At 36.9% G+C, this 15,727-nt stretch overlaps 1 protein-coding gene across 3 annotated transcripts in view; it reads left to right on the top strand.

Annotated features, from left to right (window-relative positions):
* The window catches only part of AP1S2 (adaptor related protein complex 1 subunit sigma 2), a 30,949-nt gene extending 15,249 nt beyond the window's left edge, over window positions 1-15,700 (top strand). Inside the window, exons 5-6 of one of the 3 annotated variants that reach the window (XR_010783202.1) lie at window positions 10,087-12,937; window positions 13,799-15,700. Coding sequence is in view for 2 of the 3 variants with exons in the window: in XM_066545390.1 (XP_066401487.1) it covers window positions 13,799-13,846 (48 nt within the window). In the remaining variant the exon portion in view is untranslated. Of the gene's footprint in view, window positions 1-2,126; window positions 2,221-10,086; window positions 12,938-13,798 lie in introns of those variants that run through there. The other 2 variants (XM_066545390.1, XM_066545391.1) reach the window with 2 other exon arrangements.
* The last annotated feature ends 27 nt before the right edge of the window (window positions 15,701-15,727 follow it).

Below are 15,727 nucleotides of genomic sequence, written 5' to 3'. Positions count from 1 at the left end.
AACAGTCCTTCTTGCACTGCAGAGAAGGCTTTCCTGCAAATACTGACCAAATCACACTTTCGTGTTTAAAGTAATAGAAGTATTCCAGAAAATGAACAGTAGAACCTGCATCTCTTTTTCCCAAATAGTAATGGGGGAAGAGGAGGTTAACATTTTAAGATTTAAATACCTTCTTGAAAAAATGGCACTGAGTATCCAGGAAGTTAGCATTATCGTGTTTTGACCTCTTCCCATGCTCAGTGATTTTTTTTTGTTGTTTCTTTAAGTGTGTAAGATATGACTAATTCTATTACATCAAAGAAATCAAAATTAGAAGATCTTAGGACTCAACAAGTTGAAGAAGTCGTTCATAAAAGTTTTAAATATGCATTCATTAGGCTTTGCAAATTGAAACATCAGAAAGTTTCAATTAAAAATAAGACAAATTAGCATAGGCAGTCCTTGCTGTCTCCTAACTATCCAGTAGCCTCTCTGATGTGAATTCCATTACTGATCAGTTTGCAAACAGTGACCTTGATAATTTATTGATATAAGCAATTCTTGTAGCACCATTGAGGGTATATTAACAATACACTGAACTCTTGTAGATTATAATTCTAATAAGGATGTATTTATTCTGTACATTCAACTGGTAGATTTTTTTCCAGAGACATTCTCCTGTCCTCAGCAATAGAAGCACTGTGTCAGGGTGATGCAAGGAAAATTTTAGCACTGCTGCATGTGCCATAGCTGTTTTCAGGAGTTTAGTCATGTGCTGCTCATCAATTAGCATAGTAAATTCAGGGAACAATTGCAGAAGGCCGCTTGAGAGTAAGGAGTATCTTATCTTCAAAATCAGGTGCTCTTTCTGAATGCTCACATTAATCTGCATTTTATTAGAACAAGTTCATTGGATGTGGCAGGATGTTGAAAAGATCAATGTTAATGTTTGGATCTTGAGATTGTGAGGAGAAAATTCCATTTTTACTCTTGTTTTCTGAGATGTATCATGTTGCAGTGCTACTACCCCTTCCTAGAATTTTCACTACCTGTGAGATGGTCTTAGAGTGCCAGAGAATATTAGGTGAAAAGAGCATCAATGTCCCCAGGCGGCATCCTGTTGTGTTTGGTTTTAGATTCTCATTTCTTTGTGGTCTTCTCTGTGTGTTGTACAGATGTTGGGGCACATTGCTGGTATGTGTTTTAGGGCTTTTATTTATTTTTAAGGGAGAAGCTATATTTTTTGTTGCCAAGCTGTCTAGCAACAGTAGTAGTTCTGGTGATGGATATCACGATACAATAAAAGTGTATATATTAAATTTTATAAAGGCTGAAAACTTGATATTAAAAGGCAAAAAAAATCTGAGAAGACCTATTGTTCACAGCTCTTTGAGAATTCTAAGTATGTTTGATTAACAGATGGATTGATTCAAGTGAAAATGTTGAACTTTTTGCACTAAGCAATACAACATGAAAGTGACTACTAGCAAGTAACAATGGTGACTTAATAAATATGAATTTTGAATTAAATTGTTACATTACTTCAAGGATGATAGGCTGAATGAAACTTTTCTTCATGAAACAAGTCTTATTATTAATGTTAATAATAATACTGTGTGACAGTTAATCACTGAATGAAATATATGTAAATTTTGTATTCTATTACGCTTTTAATCTGTTCCAGTAATGAACGACTGCTCTTTAAAAAAGTAAAATCTTTGAATTAAAATTCCTTCATGCACAACTGAAGCTTTCTAAAAAACTCTTTACAACATACTCTTTTAAGGTACCAATATCCTGTACCCGGTTAAGAAATGAAAAGTAAACTTTAGAGTTTTTCTAATGCATCTCCTTGAAGTCTTTGAATAGATGTTTTCTTCTGGTGCATTTCTATTTTCTTTCTTAACAGTGGACTTTTAGGAAAACCTATTGAAATAGTATTAATCTAAAGAATAACAGCTGAAACAGATTTAAGTGAAATAACTGAAATTACTTTTGTATATTGTTTAGAATATTTTTAAGTCTTATTTTAAATGTAAATAAGCTGTACATGATTGGGTGGATGTTGGGTTTTTATTTGCCTTTTTTTTTTTTTTTCATTTAGTAGTTGATACTACATTTTCACTGCTGCTTGATTTTGTTTGTAGAGCCAGAACGAAGACTGGGGAGGTTTGTCTGAGGATATCTTATGATTAAGAGCAATCTAAGGCATTAGCCCTTTTGACCCCATCTAAATGATTGGTAACTACCAAGTTTACCATTTTGGTGGCATGGATTAAATGGGTGCTATGCAAAGAGTGCTGCACGTGTAATTAAGTCCTTGCAAGGGTAAACAGAAAATGGGTGATGGGCTTAACTTTCTGCAACACTTGCATGATGGTCTTTGAAGAGTGCTTTGAGTGTTTCTTTTTATTTTCCTTTTATATACTAACCGCATCAACTTGAAATCTCTGACTTCTACTGGCTTTCTTTGGTGTTGGTAATTAAGTGGGATAATGCAAGTTAGAGAAATGGATACCAAAGCTAATAACTAAACAGATGTTTGGCTTTGTTTACTTACAATCAGCCCATATAAACATTTATTTATTGGAAAATGAGCTGTTTACATCTGCTATGCAAAGAAAATGGGCCCTAAAAAGATTGGGTGCTGCTGCAATTGACTGTGTATCAAAATGCCGGATGCTGCATGACAGAACAAAGCTTATTTGCATATATAGTGCATTGCAACATATTTTTGTCCAAAGCATAAGTGGAATACGTTGTGGCAGTCCTACTAATAAAGGTAAGATTTTAATTTGCATAAAGCAAGTTTAAAACATACACAAAAATTATTTGCTGGGAAAAACTTAATTAGTCTGCTACTTATTTGATATAATGATAAACAAGTAGTTCAGTAAACAGATTGGCTTTTGTACTGTGGAACTGTGGTAATAGATCTAATTTCATATGCAGATTTATAAATACCAGGATTTAGTTTCCAGATTAAAAAAAAAACAATTGTAGTAGGCAAAAGTATTTGTAATATGTTCAAAACCAGATTCAGAGCTGGTGTATGGGTATTTTTACCATTTAAGAGTTTCCTAGTATATGATAGAGCCATTGATTTGTGTTGGGAAGAGGAGAGCAGCCAATAATCTGCTTGCATATTAGACCTGAAGAATTAGGGCAGTCAACAAGCAATTTGTTGAAAAAGATTTCTTTATGAGCTTGGACATATTCTAAAGCAACTGTAAGAAAAACTTAAGTGCTCAAGCTTGATACTTTCTACATTTCCCCCCCAATTTTATTGCTTTTTCTGTGCTGTTCTTGATAACAAGTTCATGTACAAAGAGTGTGATTCTTATGGTGAGGTTAGAATTGAAACTGTGCCTGTAAAACTTTCCTTGTGATTAGAACTTTAAAAATTACCTACATTGTTCAGTACCTATGCTATGAACAGAACTTAGGAATCCTAATCTTTTTTTTTTTTGTGTGTCTCAGATGGCTACAAAGACCAATTCTGACACATACAAACTCAGGCTTAGATAATTGTGTGAATCCAGTTTACCTACCTACAATATGTCCCTGAGTGAATTCTGTGTGTGGGCATAGTTTTGGTTGAAGCAATGTGCTTTGTCCCCATGAAATTAAACACAGTTGTATTATCTGATGCCCATGGAATGCTACTTCTTGGCCTGTACTGTTCCTTGGAAGGAGTGAAGGAATAGTTGCTGTGTTCAGATCCTAATTTACAAGGTTGTTGTGGTTCCTCAGAATATGGAGAAATAGAAATGGCATCTGCTGGGCCGGGTGGAGAGGGAGAGATAGATGGTTGCACATAATCAGAGATGGGGAATAGATAGCCTGCAGTAAGGAGCTGCAGGCTGTATATAGGAATGAAGTTCATCTGGGTTAGAGAAAGATCTCCTGAGGTAAAGGAGGTTGCCTTAGGGCAAGGGGAGGAGTTTGCCTCAGAGCTTGGGTGTTTGGATTAACCTGATGTTTAACTAATTGGTTATACAACTTTAAATTACTTTAATCCTTGTTACTCTGAGGCATAACCAAGCCTAGAATGAGTAGAACTTGTTTTTCTGGTTGTCTCTTTTAGAGAGATTTTCTGTAAACTAGGGTGTTGAGTACTACGTGCTCCATGTGGCAGTTGTAATAAGCCACATATTCAGAAGTAGTCGGTTTCATAGAGAATGTGGTGAAATTTATGGTAAGCCTTGCTTAATATTGAGAAATCACATGAAATCTTGATATACATTCAAATTGTTCTGTGTAGAAATTCTGCTTTCTACAGAAAGCATTTTACAGTGGTAAAGTCATAGTCTTAAGTCAGGAGGCAGGTTGCTCATCACCCAAACTCATGCTACAGTGACTGTTGTTGAGAAAGCTGGATCTATTCTCACTCTGACCTTTGTGTTGATCTGCTTGACCTGTGGTTCTGGGGCTCCTAGCTTGTTAGCCAAAACTTGAGCTCATGTCGAAGGGAGCATGAGGGAAGTGCCAGGAGGAGAAAACCGGTGGCATTGAAAAGGGAAGTAAAAAGCAGCTGCTTTTGGCAAGCCAGGACTTTTGCTAAAGTTGATAGTACAGCTTAAATTACATCCTATTTTTTAAAGAATCACAATATCTAAGTGCTTTAAAAAGCCAGTGTTCCACACATCTTGTCCTGACTCACTGTGTGCTGTGAACCCCCAAGTCAGCCTGCAGAGGTAGGGTCTAATTTACTTGTCATATGCTGCACCCCTGCTGTTGGCCTGAGTCATAGGAGTGTAGTGAGGAGCTTCAGCAGCAGTATTGACTTTGGGAGTTTTCAGCTGTCCTTTCTCTCCCTCTTTCCTTGTGCCAGGAAAGCTATTTATACAACCATTCTAGAGCTGGATTTCAGATCCATTTAAACTAATCCAATTCAAATTGTTTATTTTAAAAAACATATAGTCAGCAGCTTTTCTTTTCTGTGTTTACAACTTGTGCCTGCAAACATTTGTCCAAACAATTGTAAGAATGCAAAGTGCTGCAGTGCCAGGAAGGAAGGGAGATGCTTAAATGCCATTGCCATGGAAGCTGAATAGTATTGGACGTGACATGGCTTGTTGCAGCAGTATATTCTGGTCAGCTCTTCAAAGATAACAGCCCTGCAGTTTAAGAAATGCTTCCTTGAGCAAAGGAGAATAAGCCATGCAAACCTGTATCTGCAGTGCTGAAAGAAAGCATTAATAAATCCTTGCGTGCCTAGTTTGACAGTTTGCCAAGCATCCAGACACTGTCAGATTATCTGATGGAGAAGTCAGTGATTTTTTAAATAATTTTGGCTCTTAACTTCACAATACAAAGTGTTCAGCCGTAATACGTGCTTAAAGCATTTGTGCTTTTGTGGTGGCGAGGTGGAGCCTCTGATGGATTCTTAGAACCATCCTTGCTGCTGAAGGCTGGGCTCTCGATTGTTCCTGGCTCGCTGCATAGCAACTGATTGGCACATGTGGAGGAGAGCCCCAGAGCGATTATCACCTCTGAGCTGGCAGATCAGAGCAGCAGCTCAGAGGCAGGAAGCGCCTGCTCTTATCCGGTTATAGTGCACAAAGCTTCAGCTGATCTTTGCAGTGCTTTTGGGAGAGAGGCAGGCAGGCACTGCTGTCATACCCCTCTGGTCTGTTGAGGTGATGTTTTAGAGCTGAAGTCTGTGCATATGCTTGGATGTTTTGCTGAGTAACATTTGCAGGACAACTTGCTGTTTCATATTCTAGTTGAGAATTCTGTTGACTGGTTTGATCAATCTTGAAGATTTTTTGTTTTCTCTGTATAGAAAGCTGCAGACAAGATCTTGACTAGGAGTTGGTATTGATGAAGTATTCTTCTTTTTATTTGTTTGCTTGTGGGTTCTTTTGTATTTTGTTCTTCTTTTGTAAGAGCATTATAGTTAATACTTGTCTTTGAAGATGTTCCTAAGTGTTTCTAAGTTCTCTGAGATAACACTTGGGTCTTCTTTGAAAGTAAAAATAGAATTTTGTAATAAAAATGCCCTAGTGGGAAATATCAAGGCCAGACTAGATGAGCCCTGAGCAACCTGGCCTATTGGAATGTGTCTGCCTATGGCACAACGGTTGGAATTAAATGATCTAAAATATCTCTTCCAACCCAAACTTATCTTTCTAATAGAAGTCTCTGAACAGTTAGCTAACCAAAGATTGGGAAACAGGTACTCTCCTGTTTTGAAATCCTTGAAAAGGCAAGTGAACAGCAGCAATTTCCTAAAGCAGCTGTTCATTAGAAATATTGCCTAATAATGATTCAGAAGTAGAGTGTAAAAGTAATTGCTTTTGAAATTGCTAAGGAAGTACTTGTTAAATGTGAATTTCTTCCTACTGCAAAAACTTCATGTTTCTAAACATAAATTCTCATCCTCTTCTCTTAATTTTCCCATAGCCTGCTTCTGTAGAATTCTTCCCAAACTTCCATGCACTCCATGGACCCTCATATTGTATGTTGTTCAAGGTAGGGTTTTGTTAGATGCTGAATGAGGAAAAAAAGCAAGTCTTTATCAAACAATGGCAGTTGTAATACTTGTGTGCAGTTTAACATGGCTTGTCTTCACAGACTTTGTGCTGGGTTTGATGGGAAAGAAGTTAAAATAATAACCTAAGCAAACTTTTCCTGAAAAAGAAGTTGTGTGAAGTGTTGATGAAGTCTGTGTCACTGCCATGAGAAGTCATCAGTAAAATGGCAGCCGTGCAACACACTGAACTTGAGACAGTTTGGTATAGACATAAAGAATTTCTTTTCTCTCTCTTGCCTGAGGAAATAGCACAGTTTTTTTGTCCACTACAGACTTAAAATACCTTAAATTGCAGCAAGTAAATAATTCAAGGTATATGTTAGGCAAATTTTCCAGTGGAGATAATAATTTAGCATTTAAGTAGATTGCCTGAGGCACAATAAAAAGGCATCACTGGATGCCTTTAATAGATGAAATATCTCTCAGGAAAGTTATAGGTATACTGTTAGGGGGACTGGATTAAATGAAGTCCCTTCTAATTTTATTTTAGCTATGATTTTTAATTAGTTTGGGTCATGACAGAGTTGTCTGAGAAAATGTCAGGTGGGTTGGACTGGCTAAATAGTTCTGTTTGCTCAGATCAACTCTACCATTTTTCTAATTTAAAAAATTTCCAATGACTCAGGCTGACAATTTCAGAGAGTATTATTAGCTTTTTAAAATGAGTTGTCAACACAGATGTCGTTTTGAAGAAGATTAATTCTAGTAACTTTTAAAATACTGCAATTCCACAATGTGCAGATTGTGTTGTAGAGCTATTACTTTTCTGGCAGTACTAGGATCTAAAACCTTTGTGTTAAAGTCAGATAGATGGTTTACAGCCAAAGTTTTACGTGATGATTTTTCAGAGGTGTATTTCATGTTAGTTTGCCCTTACATTGTACTGTAAGGATACCATTGTCTCTTCCCTAGCTTCTAGATCAACTAATTTATAAACTTATTCGATCTAAATTGTTATCTTAAACAACATCTGAGCCTGTGAAGCATGTCCTTGAGGTCTGCACATTCCCACCAAAGGAAAGCAAGGTAGTCTAGATACTACTGATTGTGGAATTTGACAACTGTCCCTTCCCCATATTGTCTTTCCTGGTGTTCAGACCAGCAGACCAACTGCTCTGGAGACAGTGGGGGGGGGCACAAAAAAAGGTCAGTCAGAGTTGAAAGTTGTGAGGTGCTGTAGTTCTGTGATGGCAAACAATTTGTCAAAACTTTATTTTGCTTTTGGTTGCTTGTCAGGCAGCCCACAGTGCCAGGCCCTTTTGTGGCTTGTCCTGGGTGTCCTTGGTGGGGTACAGAGGCCTCACTGGAACACCAGTTTTCCTTCTCAATATTGCTGTGTTATCACTTTGTATCTCCATTACTGTTGTCTTCCATTTAATCCTTTAGGTTTACTTCTACAAGGTCAGTTTATTGCTAGTCTAGTTGCAGGTGATGTTTACACATTCTGTTAACTAAAATGGAGTGAAATAAGCACATTTTTCCTATTGTTGTCTGACCATCTGTCTTGCTTTATCAGTAAACCATAAGTTTCTGCAAAGATGAGGCACTGATCTCACAATAGAAATGTGAGTCAATCCTCTAATTTTGTATACCATGATTTTAACATCAAAGACAGCAAAATCCTCAAGGTATAAACCACTGAAAATACAATCAGGGTGGGAAATACCCCAGACTCTGTGGGACTGTGCAAATTGGGAAAGGACATGAAGTGAGCACTTCCATGGCCTTATTTGTTGATGTTTACAGATATGTAAAATGGGACATGGTCAGTGTTTCCAGGCCAAAGAGGATGCCTAAGAATGTGTACACACAAAATTCTTTAATACAACAGTGGCTTGCAGTCAGCTTCATAAGAAAAAGAATGAGCTGCTCTTGTTCTTCTTTCTGTCCAGAGAGCTAATGTAAAGTTAAGGAGAAATCTATTAGGAGATTTAACAGGCATTTCAGTGAAGACACCAACTTCAATGGCTCCACATTTCCAATGGTAAACACTGGAACACATGAGTTTTTTTTCAAGGAAGAGGGGAATCATGTGTATGCATATATAACCCAGATAAAAATTGGACATTTTAGATTATTACAATATGCCTGTTCTTCAGTTGTCTTCTCATGAACAGTGTAAGTAAAGCAGAAGTTTTCCCTAGGGACCTTTCTGGGAATATTTGTCTGTGGGAATTCTAAGTTTAGTACTTTATTCTTTTTAGTCAAAACTCCTACTCCCTAATAACATACACTGTTACTATGCAATGCCTTTTCCAGTTAGGAATATGCATCAGCATTTTGTTTTTAATGTAGACTGATGATTTCTACTTAGGCCATGCGAGAGGTGCTAAGTGTTGAAATTTATGTTTGTAATTCTTTATTATATACCAAATTCTTTTGAATCTAAAAATTACAGCATGCATCATATAACTTATTTGTAACTGTCACAGAGTTATTTAGGTGCTATTATTTTGTGAACTACTGGATTTGTAGTTAGCTTGGTCAGGGTAATTTAAACTACTGTGACATGATCTTCAGATTACTGATACTGAAAAACAGAATAAAAAACTGTGCAGCTTCTGGAATATTTTTGTTGTGCTTTTTTCGTGATTTGAGAGTAGAATTTAAAAACATGCAAGCTTGGACATGCAAATAAACTGAGATGGCACAGAGGAGACAGTTTTAGAAGTCCATGGGAACTCTTCTCAGTTCTGTTTTAAAACTTCCGTCATTCTGGGAAGTGGGATACTAAAATAGATTGAAGATTGTAATTGGTACAGGATCAAAGATGGAAACTGACATGCAGAGAGTTGAGTTTTGAGTGTTTTCATCTCAGAAGAAGTTAATTCTGCATATATGGGGCTGATGCTCCTCAATTCCTGTTACTCCATTATTGAGTGTTGCTTTCTTTCTAGCTCATCTTTCAGCAAATTGAATACTAATGTTCATGCCAATCATACAAGAGTGTATTGAGTTCAGCAGCATAATCCAAAGGCAAAGAAAACTTTGCCTGCTTTGAGAGGTGTATCAGAGGCCTCCATTTTTCTAAACAGACTCTCTTTCAAAAAAAGGAATTTTTGTCACCAGTAATGCCACTGCTGCACTACCCTGGCATGGTGTGTTCAGAGCCATGTTCTGGAGGCCTGATGCCTCTAAATGTGTGTTTTATTAGAGCAGATGTGGTGAGCGATGTCAGATGCCACTTAGCTCAGTGCCTGTCTCTGACAGAAGCCAACAGTTGATGTCTGATGCAGAGACAAGTAACAGATAGGGTGGCCCATCTCTGGAGCTTCAAACTTTTTTTGGCTAAGAAGAAACTCTGAGCTTATGTAATAAAGTATTTATGATATGAAGTTCCTCTGTCTATTGTTGGACACAGCATGCAAGTATGGGGGGGTAAAACAATGATTCTCCCCACTACCCTCGCCCCCTGGACATCTAGAGCAGTCAAAAATACCATATTGTATTTCTGTATCAAATGTCCTTTTAATGTCAGAGATACAATAGCAGCAAGGTAATATTTTTGTTTTCTTGCATATCTGTCCACCTTTCTATTATGTATAAGAATATGTACATTTCTTTTGTAGCCACGTCATGAATACTTTAATGTACCAGTGTACTAAATGGCTTCATTCATCATGCATGCAGAATTTCAGAGGAGATAGACCTGTGACTTACTCATGACAGAACATTATCATCAGCTTGCTGAATCCAGTCATCCTGAATCTAATAGAATGCCACAACCATTCTCTGCTGTTGTACTTTCCTCTTCCCCCTCTGTTTTACAGTGTTGTCTCTTCACATGTCTCATTTCAACAAAACTTGTGCTTGTTGCCATATGGTTTAACTTTTTTATTGTGTGTAAGCTTGAAGTCTTATGCTTAAGAGTTCTGTAGCATTTTCTGAGCTAAACATCTATATACTGCAATACCTATATTGTAACATTACTCAACCCACATTTATCTTTTAAATAGGTTGTGGTGGTATTCAAACATATTCTTAAATTAAGTCTGTAGGTGAAGTTAAGACTTACAGAGAAAGTAGTGAAGGAGAAGTATCATGTGAAATGTGTATACACACAAGTATTAAATGATGCTGAATTAAATTCTACCTAGACCATGCATCTTAATTAAAGGTGCAAATAACACTATCCCTTTCTGAAGACTGGCACAATAGTGTGACTGACCTTACAAAAAGGAGAGGGGCATAATTGATTAGGTTAAAGAGAATGATGGGTAAATCTGAAATTAAAACATTAGTATTTAAGTGTGCAGAATGCTCTTGTGAGTAATTTAAGTTACTGCCACTGAAAGAGAGAACAATACCATTGCTTGACAAATGAATAATGGAATTATAGAAACATTAAGGTTGGGAAAGACCTCTTAGCCTATTGAGTCCAGCCATTAATGATTAGGGTTGGAAAGATCCCAGTCCATTAACAGTATACTTGCAATTAAATGCAGGCTGCTTTGTGTATGGGAGAACTGCCACGAGGGTGAATATAAGTGCATTCAGTTGAAAAGTGGCCAGTGAGAGGCCATGTAATGCATCCTGTTTGTAACCTAAAACCAGGGCTGATTCTGAAAATTGTTTCCATGAATTATCAAGGAGGCAGTTACTAAAATGAACCTCAAACAAGCTTAGTTCCCTGTACTATATGTGGTAATGCACTACCTTCCAAATGTTAAACTGACAAAAAAATGGGAGATTTAGGGGATTAGACAAAAGATTTGGATTGGATTTGCAGCATTCTGAAATCTTAGAAAACAAGATCATAGGAGTGGTTTTCCATTTCCAAGTTTGCCTTTTTTCTGTAAGCCATTAACAATGTGTTTGGATGTCTGGTTAATGCTGCTTTAGCCTGCATTATTTCATGCCTGTTGGCTTAAAATGCTGTGCATTGAGCTGTAATGAGATGCTGTTTTTCTTGTTATCTGTATACAGCTGCTTGCTTCTAAATGACTAGGTAATGAATTAGCTTTTCTGGCATGTTTGAAATAAAGTATTGCATGCACTTTTGTCTCATGTGAATGACTTTTTTTCCTCATCTGTGTTCTGATATTTCAAATTTGTTGTTTGCCTTAGGTGATTCTGAGTATATAAACTGCAGAATGTTTTACCTAAGAATTGGATAAAATGTTTGACACTTAGTAAAACAAATTATGTGAACAAAACATAATTCATTCTATTTGTTTCTTAAAAGTAATAATTAATAAAAAAGTTATTCTTCTAGCAAAAGACATTAGCCTTTAGGTGTTCCTTGAGATTATATTGTTGATGAGGAAGGCACATCTGTCTCAAGATTACTGCTTTAGTAATAAAAAACTTTAAAATATGTCTGAGTTCTATGGGTGATGTATCTGTGGACAAGTAGCTGACGTCCTTGAAATAGGTTGCTTTTAATGGTTAGCCAGTGACCTTGATTTACTTGAAGAAATGTAGAGTTTAAGTTTATGCCTGCTGAAAATCATCTCAGACTTTGAAATGGCAGTGAAAACAACAATACTAAACTGCTCTAAAAACAGTGGCAGCACTGCTCTGTACTTCTTCACAGCTATAAAGAACTTTGTTTTCAGGTAACTTTGTAAATATCTTGTTGCACTCCTGTGTAACTCATAAGTGCCCACTGCTGTCTAATCAATTTAAAATTAAAAAGTGAATTTATTTCAAATATTTTGAAGACCTTGAAGTGCTTGAGAAGTTGTATTCTTGTATGCTCTTGAGTTCTGGTGCCACAGTTAGTTAACAGCATAGGATTTCTTGAGTAAAATGCCTTACCTTGGTGGATAGGGGAGGTGTGTGTCTTCCAGAATGAATGCAACAAAGTAATCTGGGAATATAATACAAAAAGTTATATTAGAAATGCTACATAGCCATTTCTTCAGTCAGTGCCTCCTTTTGGGGATTCGTTAAAATACACGTGTAAATCTTTAATCCTGCCATCCTGTCTGGCTTTGTCAAGGTCACTGCAGTTCTAAGAATACTTAATATTGCATCTGTGAGGGAAAAAAACCAAGCCAGCACTACATCTTTAATACACCAAGTATCTTGTTTTCAGATTTAACTTGCCTTTTTATTGCAATTTTTTATTTCCTTCTGGATTTTAGAAGCCATCTCAATATGCCTGTTCCAAGCTCTGACTGATTTTTTAATGAAGTTGACTTAAAGTATCATAGCTTCTTCCTTCACTGCTGAATCACCTTATACATGAGCTGAATGATCATAGTAAACTTGTTCATTTTGTACCACATAGTCAAGGCTGATAGAGACAATATTCTGATGTTACTTGCAAGGTTTGAGGTGTTTAATTTTGTGTTTTACTGACATTATTTTTCTAATAAATATTTGCAAAGCAGTTGAAAAATAATTTGTTGGCTGCCTTAACTGTTATCTGCTTTTTTTTCTGCTGCATGATATGTCTTGTTTTAGGATGCTAAAGTAAGTTTATTCATACTCTTGATGTTAAAGCTTTTGTTTTGATACGGATACAGTATCCCCTTTTATTTATCATGGCATTGTTAATAGTTACTAAAAAAAGCTCAGCCTAATGTTTCTAGTTTAAACCATTTATTTTCAGAGGCTGTGGAAGTAATGAATACAAAACTGATGATAATTTTTTGGAATTTGGTATTAAACAACTTTCTCTGAATCTAAGGAAAGCTTTCTAAGATTAGAATTAACTTAAAACTTTATGCCTGGAGTGGAATAATAAAACTCCTGTCCTAAAAACTCTTCCCTCTTTGAAAGGGATCAATTTCACACCAGGCATACCAAGGTACTGTGACCTGCTTTTATTAATTAAAAACATGGGATTACTGTATAAAAAACCAAACAAACCCAAACTCTTTTATAAAGATCTTAAGGGATACTGTATCTTAGTTGCATCTGTAGATTCATTCATCCACTTCTTTGTTATTCCTGAAGAGATTTGTGAAACCCTGGAAACAATTCACCACAAAATTCACTGACTCCATTGCAAGCTCCTTCCCCATCCCTCCCTAGCTCCTATCTCTGTTACTCACTTGTGATTTGTTCCCTGCTGGTAGACCTAAATTGTTTTATTTTTATTATGCTTAAGGGCAATAAAATCCACCTGCTATCCTTGTGAACCATGGCAATCTAATTAACAGCTCTGTGAAAAGTGCAGCTAATACCATCTTTGCAAACTGCAGTGCTTCCATGTTTTCATGTCTTCTCAGCTTTCTTTTTCAATTCAGCACCTTCCATACTAACTCATGTACAGCTCTGCTCAGTAGAAACAGTGTTCATTTACTACTGTCTCAAATTTTCCCTCCGTAGGAAGCAGAGACCCCACGTAGTGTACTTGAAGAAATTGGATTGACATAAATCTTCTCTTCAGCTGATGCCATCTCAGTGTTTCATACTGTAAATGTTCACTGCCTTCATTGTAATGTTTAGCTAATGGTGTAAGATGCTGTTTGTCAGTATTACTGTTTTGCTAAGCTGCTTCATTCAGGCCTACAAGAAAAATACAGAAATACTTTTTTTTGAAAAGGGAACAAGAAACCTAAGTTCAAAATTTATAAATGAAAGGGAATTAGATTTAAATTGACTCAGTGTTTCCCTTCACTGCATTTATAGGAAAATTGCATTTGACTTCGATAAGCCTACTGTTTTTTATAAGCGAACTTGACTTCAGGAAATAAATGTATTATTATGACATAAGCATAGTCTACCTAAATGAAAAGAAACTACATGGACAACTCCAAATATGAAATGTTCTGGTGTAGAAATTGTGTTTATGCAACCAAAGAATTTGTTCATCTACATTTTAGTCACCACTTGTGATTATTCTGCTTATTTCAGTTGTTGCATAATGATTGGAAATATCTGTTTACTACTGAATTTGTCATTATACCAAAGAATCCTGCCAGGATCTGCATATCAAACTGGTAAAAAACTGTTAAGGTGATAACTGCTTTTTTAAGAAAACTGATCCACTCACTAGAGATGAAGGTGTATTTTAGTGTAGCTACCTTGAGCAAAACTGTGCAAGTTACTATACTTCAAAGGGAACGCATGTAGGAGAGAAGGAAAACCAGCCCAGACTGAATAAGGAAACTGTTTTTAGGTCTGATATTAGCTTGCTTTGACCATGAACACAAGGAAAGCTTTCTAACTGAATAGAGAGATGCATAATGAAAACTGAATACTTTCAAAGATGGGAAAGAAGAAGCTTTACAGAAGGGACCTTTTATTATTTTCTTTCGAAGTCTAACAATTAATTTGTATTTTTTGGTGTTTCGTAGTTATGCTTTATTGGGTGTATAGGTACTTTTAGGACACACTAAGTGTCAAAGTCATTTAACTGCTTTTCTTGATCAACACATTAAACATGTGATACATCCCTTACAGTACTCCTGCGTGATGTAGTTAAACCAACTAATTTGCAGTGAGAGCTCTTAACCATTAGATTTGTATAGTATATTCACTACAAATCATGTAAACTGATATCCAGAAATATTTTGACAGTTTGAACAGACTCTCAGGCCTGAGCCTGTTTCACTTGCAGAAATGTGATCCATTTGTGATTTTGAGGGAGACAGGGGGAGTCTACACCTGAGAGTAGCCAAGTTCTGTTGTCTGTCCCCTCCCTCTCCACCCAGACACCTTCCCCTAGGAGTTTTGGCTTGTTCACCTGCGTGGTGCCATGTTTTCACAGAGCTCAGCTCCAGCAGTGGCCAGCTGCAGAGTGGGTTCAGTAGTACCAGCCAAAGGAAAGGTGCAGTGGTGCCACTTCTAAGGCCCTGATCCAGACCTCAGCACCAATACTTGAGCCAAAAGAGTGGCCAGCCAGGCCCAGGCTGTGTGTGCCACTCCTGTGGCAGTACCAGCGTGGTGCCTGTGAACTCAAGCCATTAGAACTCGTCTATGGATGCCCATTCCAGGGTTTACACACAGATTCCAGATGACCAGAGACTGTTTTTTGTCCCAGGGCATTTCCCCAGTGGGCAGGGGTAGATGAGGGTAGAGGGGTGGTGAAAGGACCCTGTGTGTGTAGTGGTAAAATGGATTTAAGTCAAACCAGAAGCAATTTTATATGTATTAAACATGTTTTTAAAGTTTACACTGTCACTTGTATGTGCTTGGCTGGATTAAGCTTCGTTGTGATTGTGACAAACTGTTTGACCTCTGTCTGTCACATTGGTTTAGTTGTAATAAATGTCCATTTTTACACCATTGCTGTGTTTATATGTAATTAGTGCC

This window comes from Molothrus aeneus, chromosome 2, assembly GCF_037042795.1.
Source record: "Molothrus aeneus isolate 106 chromosome 2, BPBGC_Maene_1.0, whole genome shotgun sequence".
In the NCBI taxonomy this organism is placed as follows: Eukaryota; Metazoa; Chordata; class Aves; order Passeriformes; family Icteridae; genus Molothrus; species Molothrus aeneus.
Note: the sequence above shows the minus strand (reverse complement) of the source record. Positions and strands in the feature narration are given on the sequence as shown.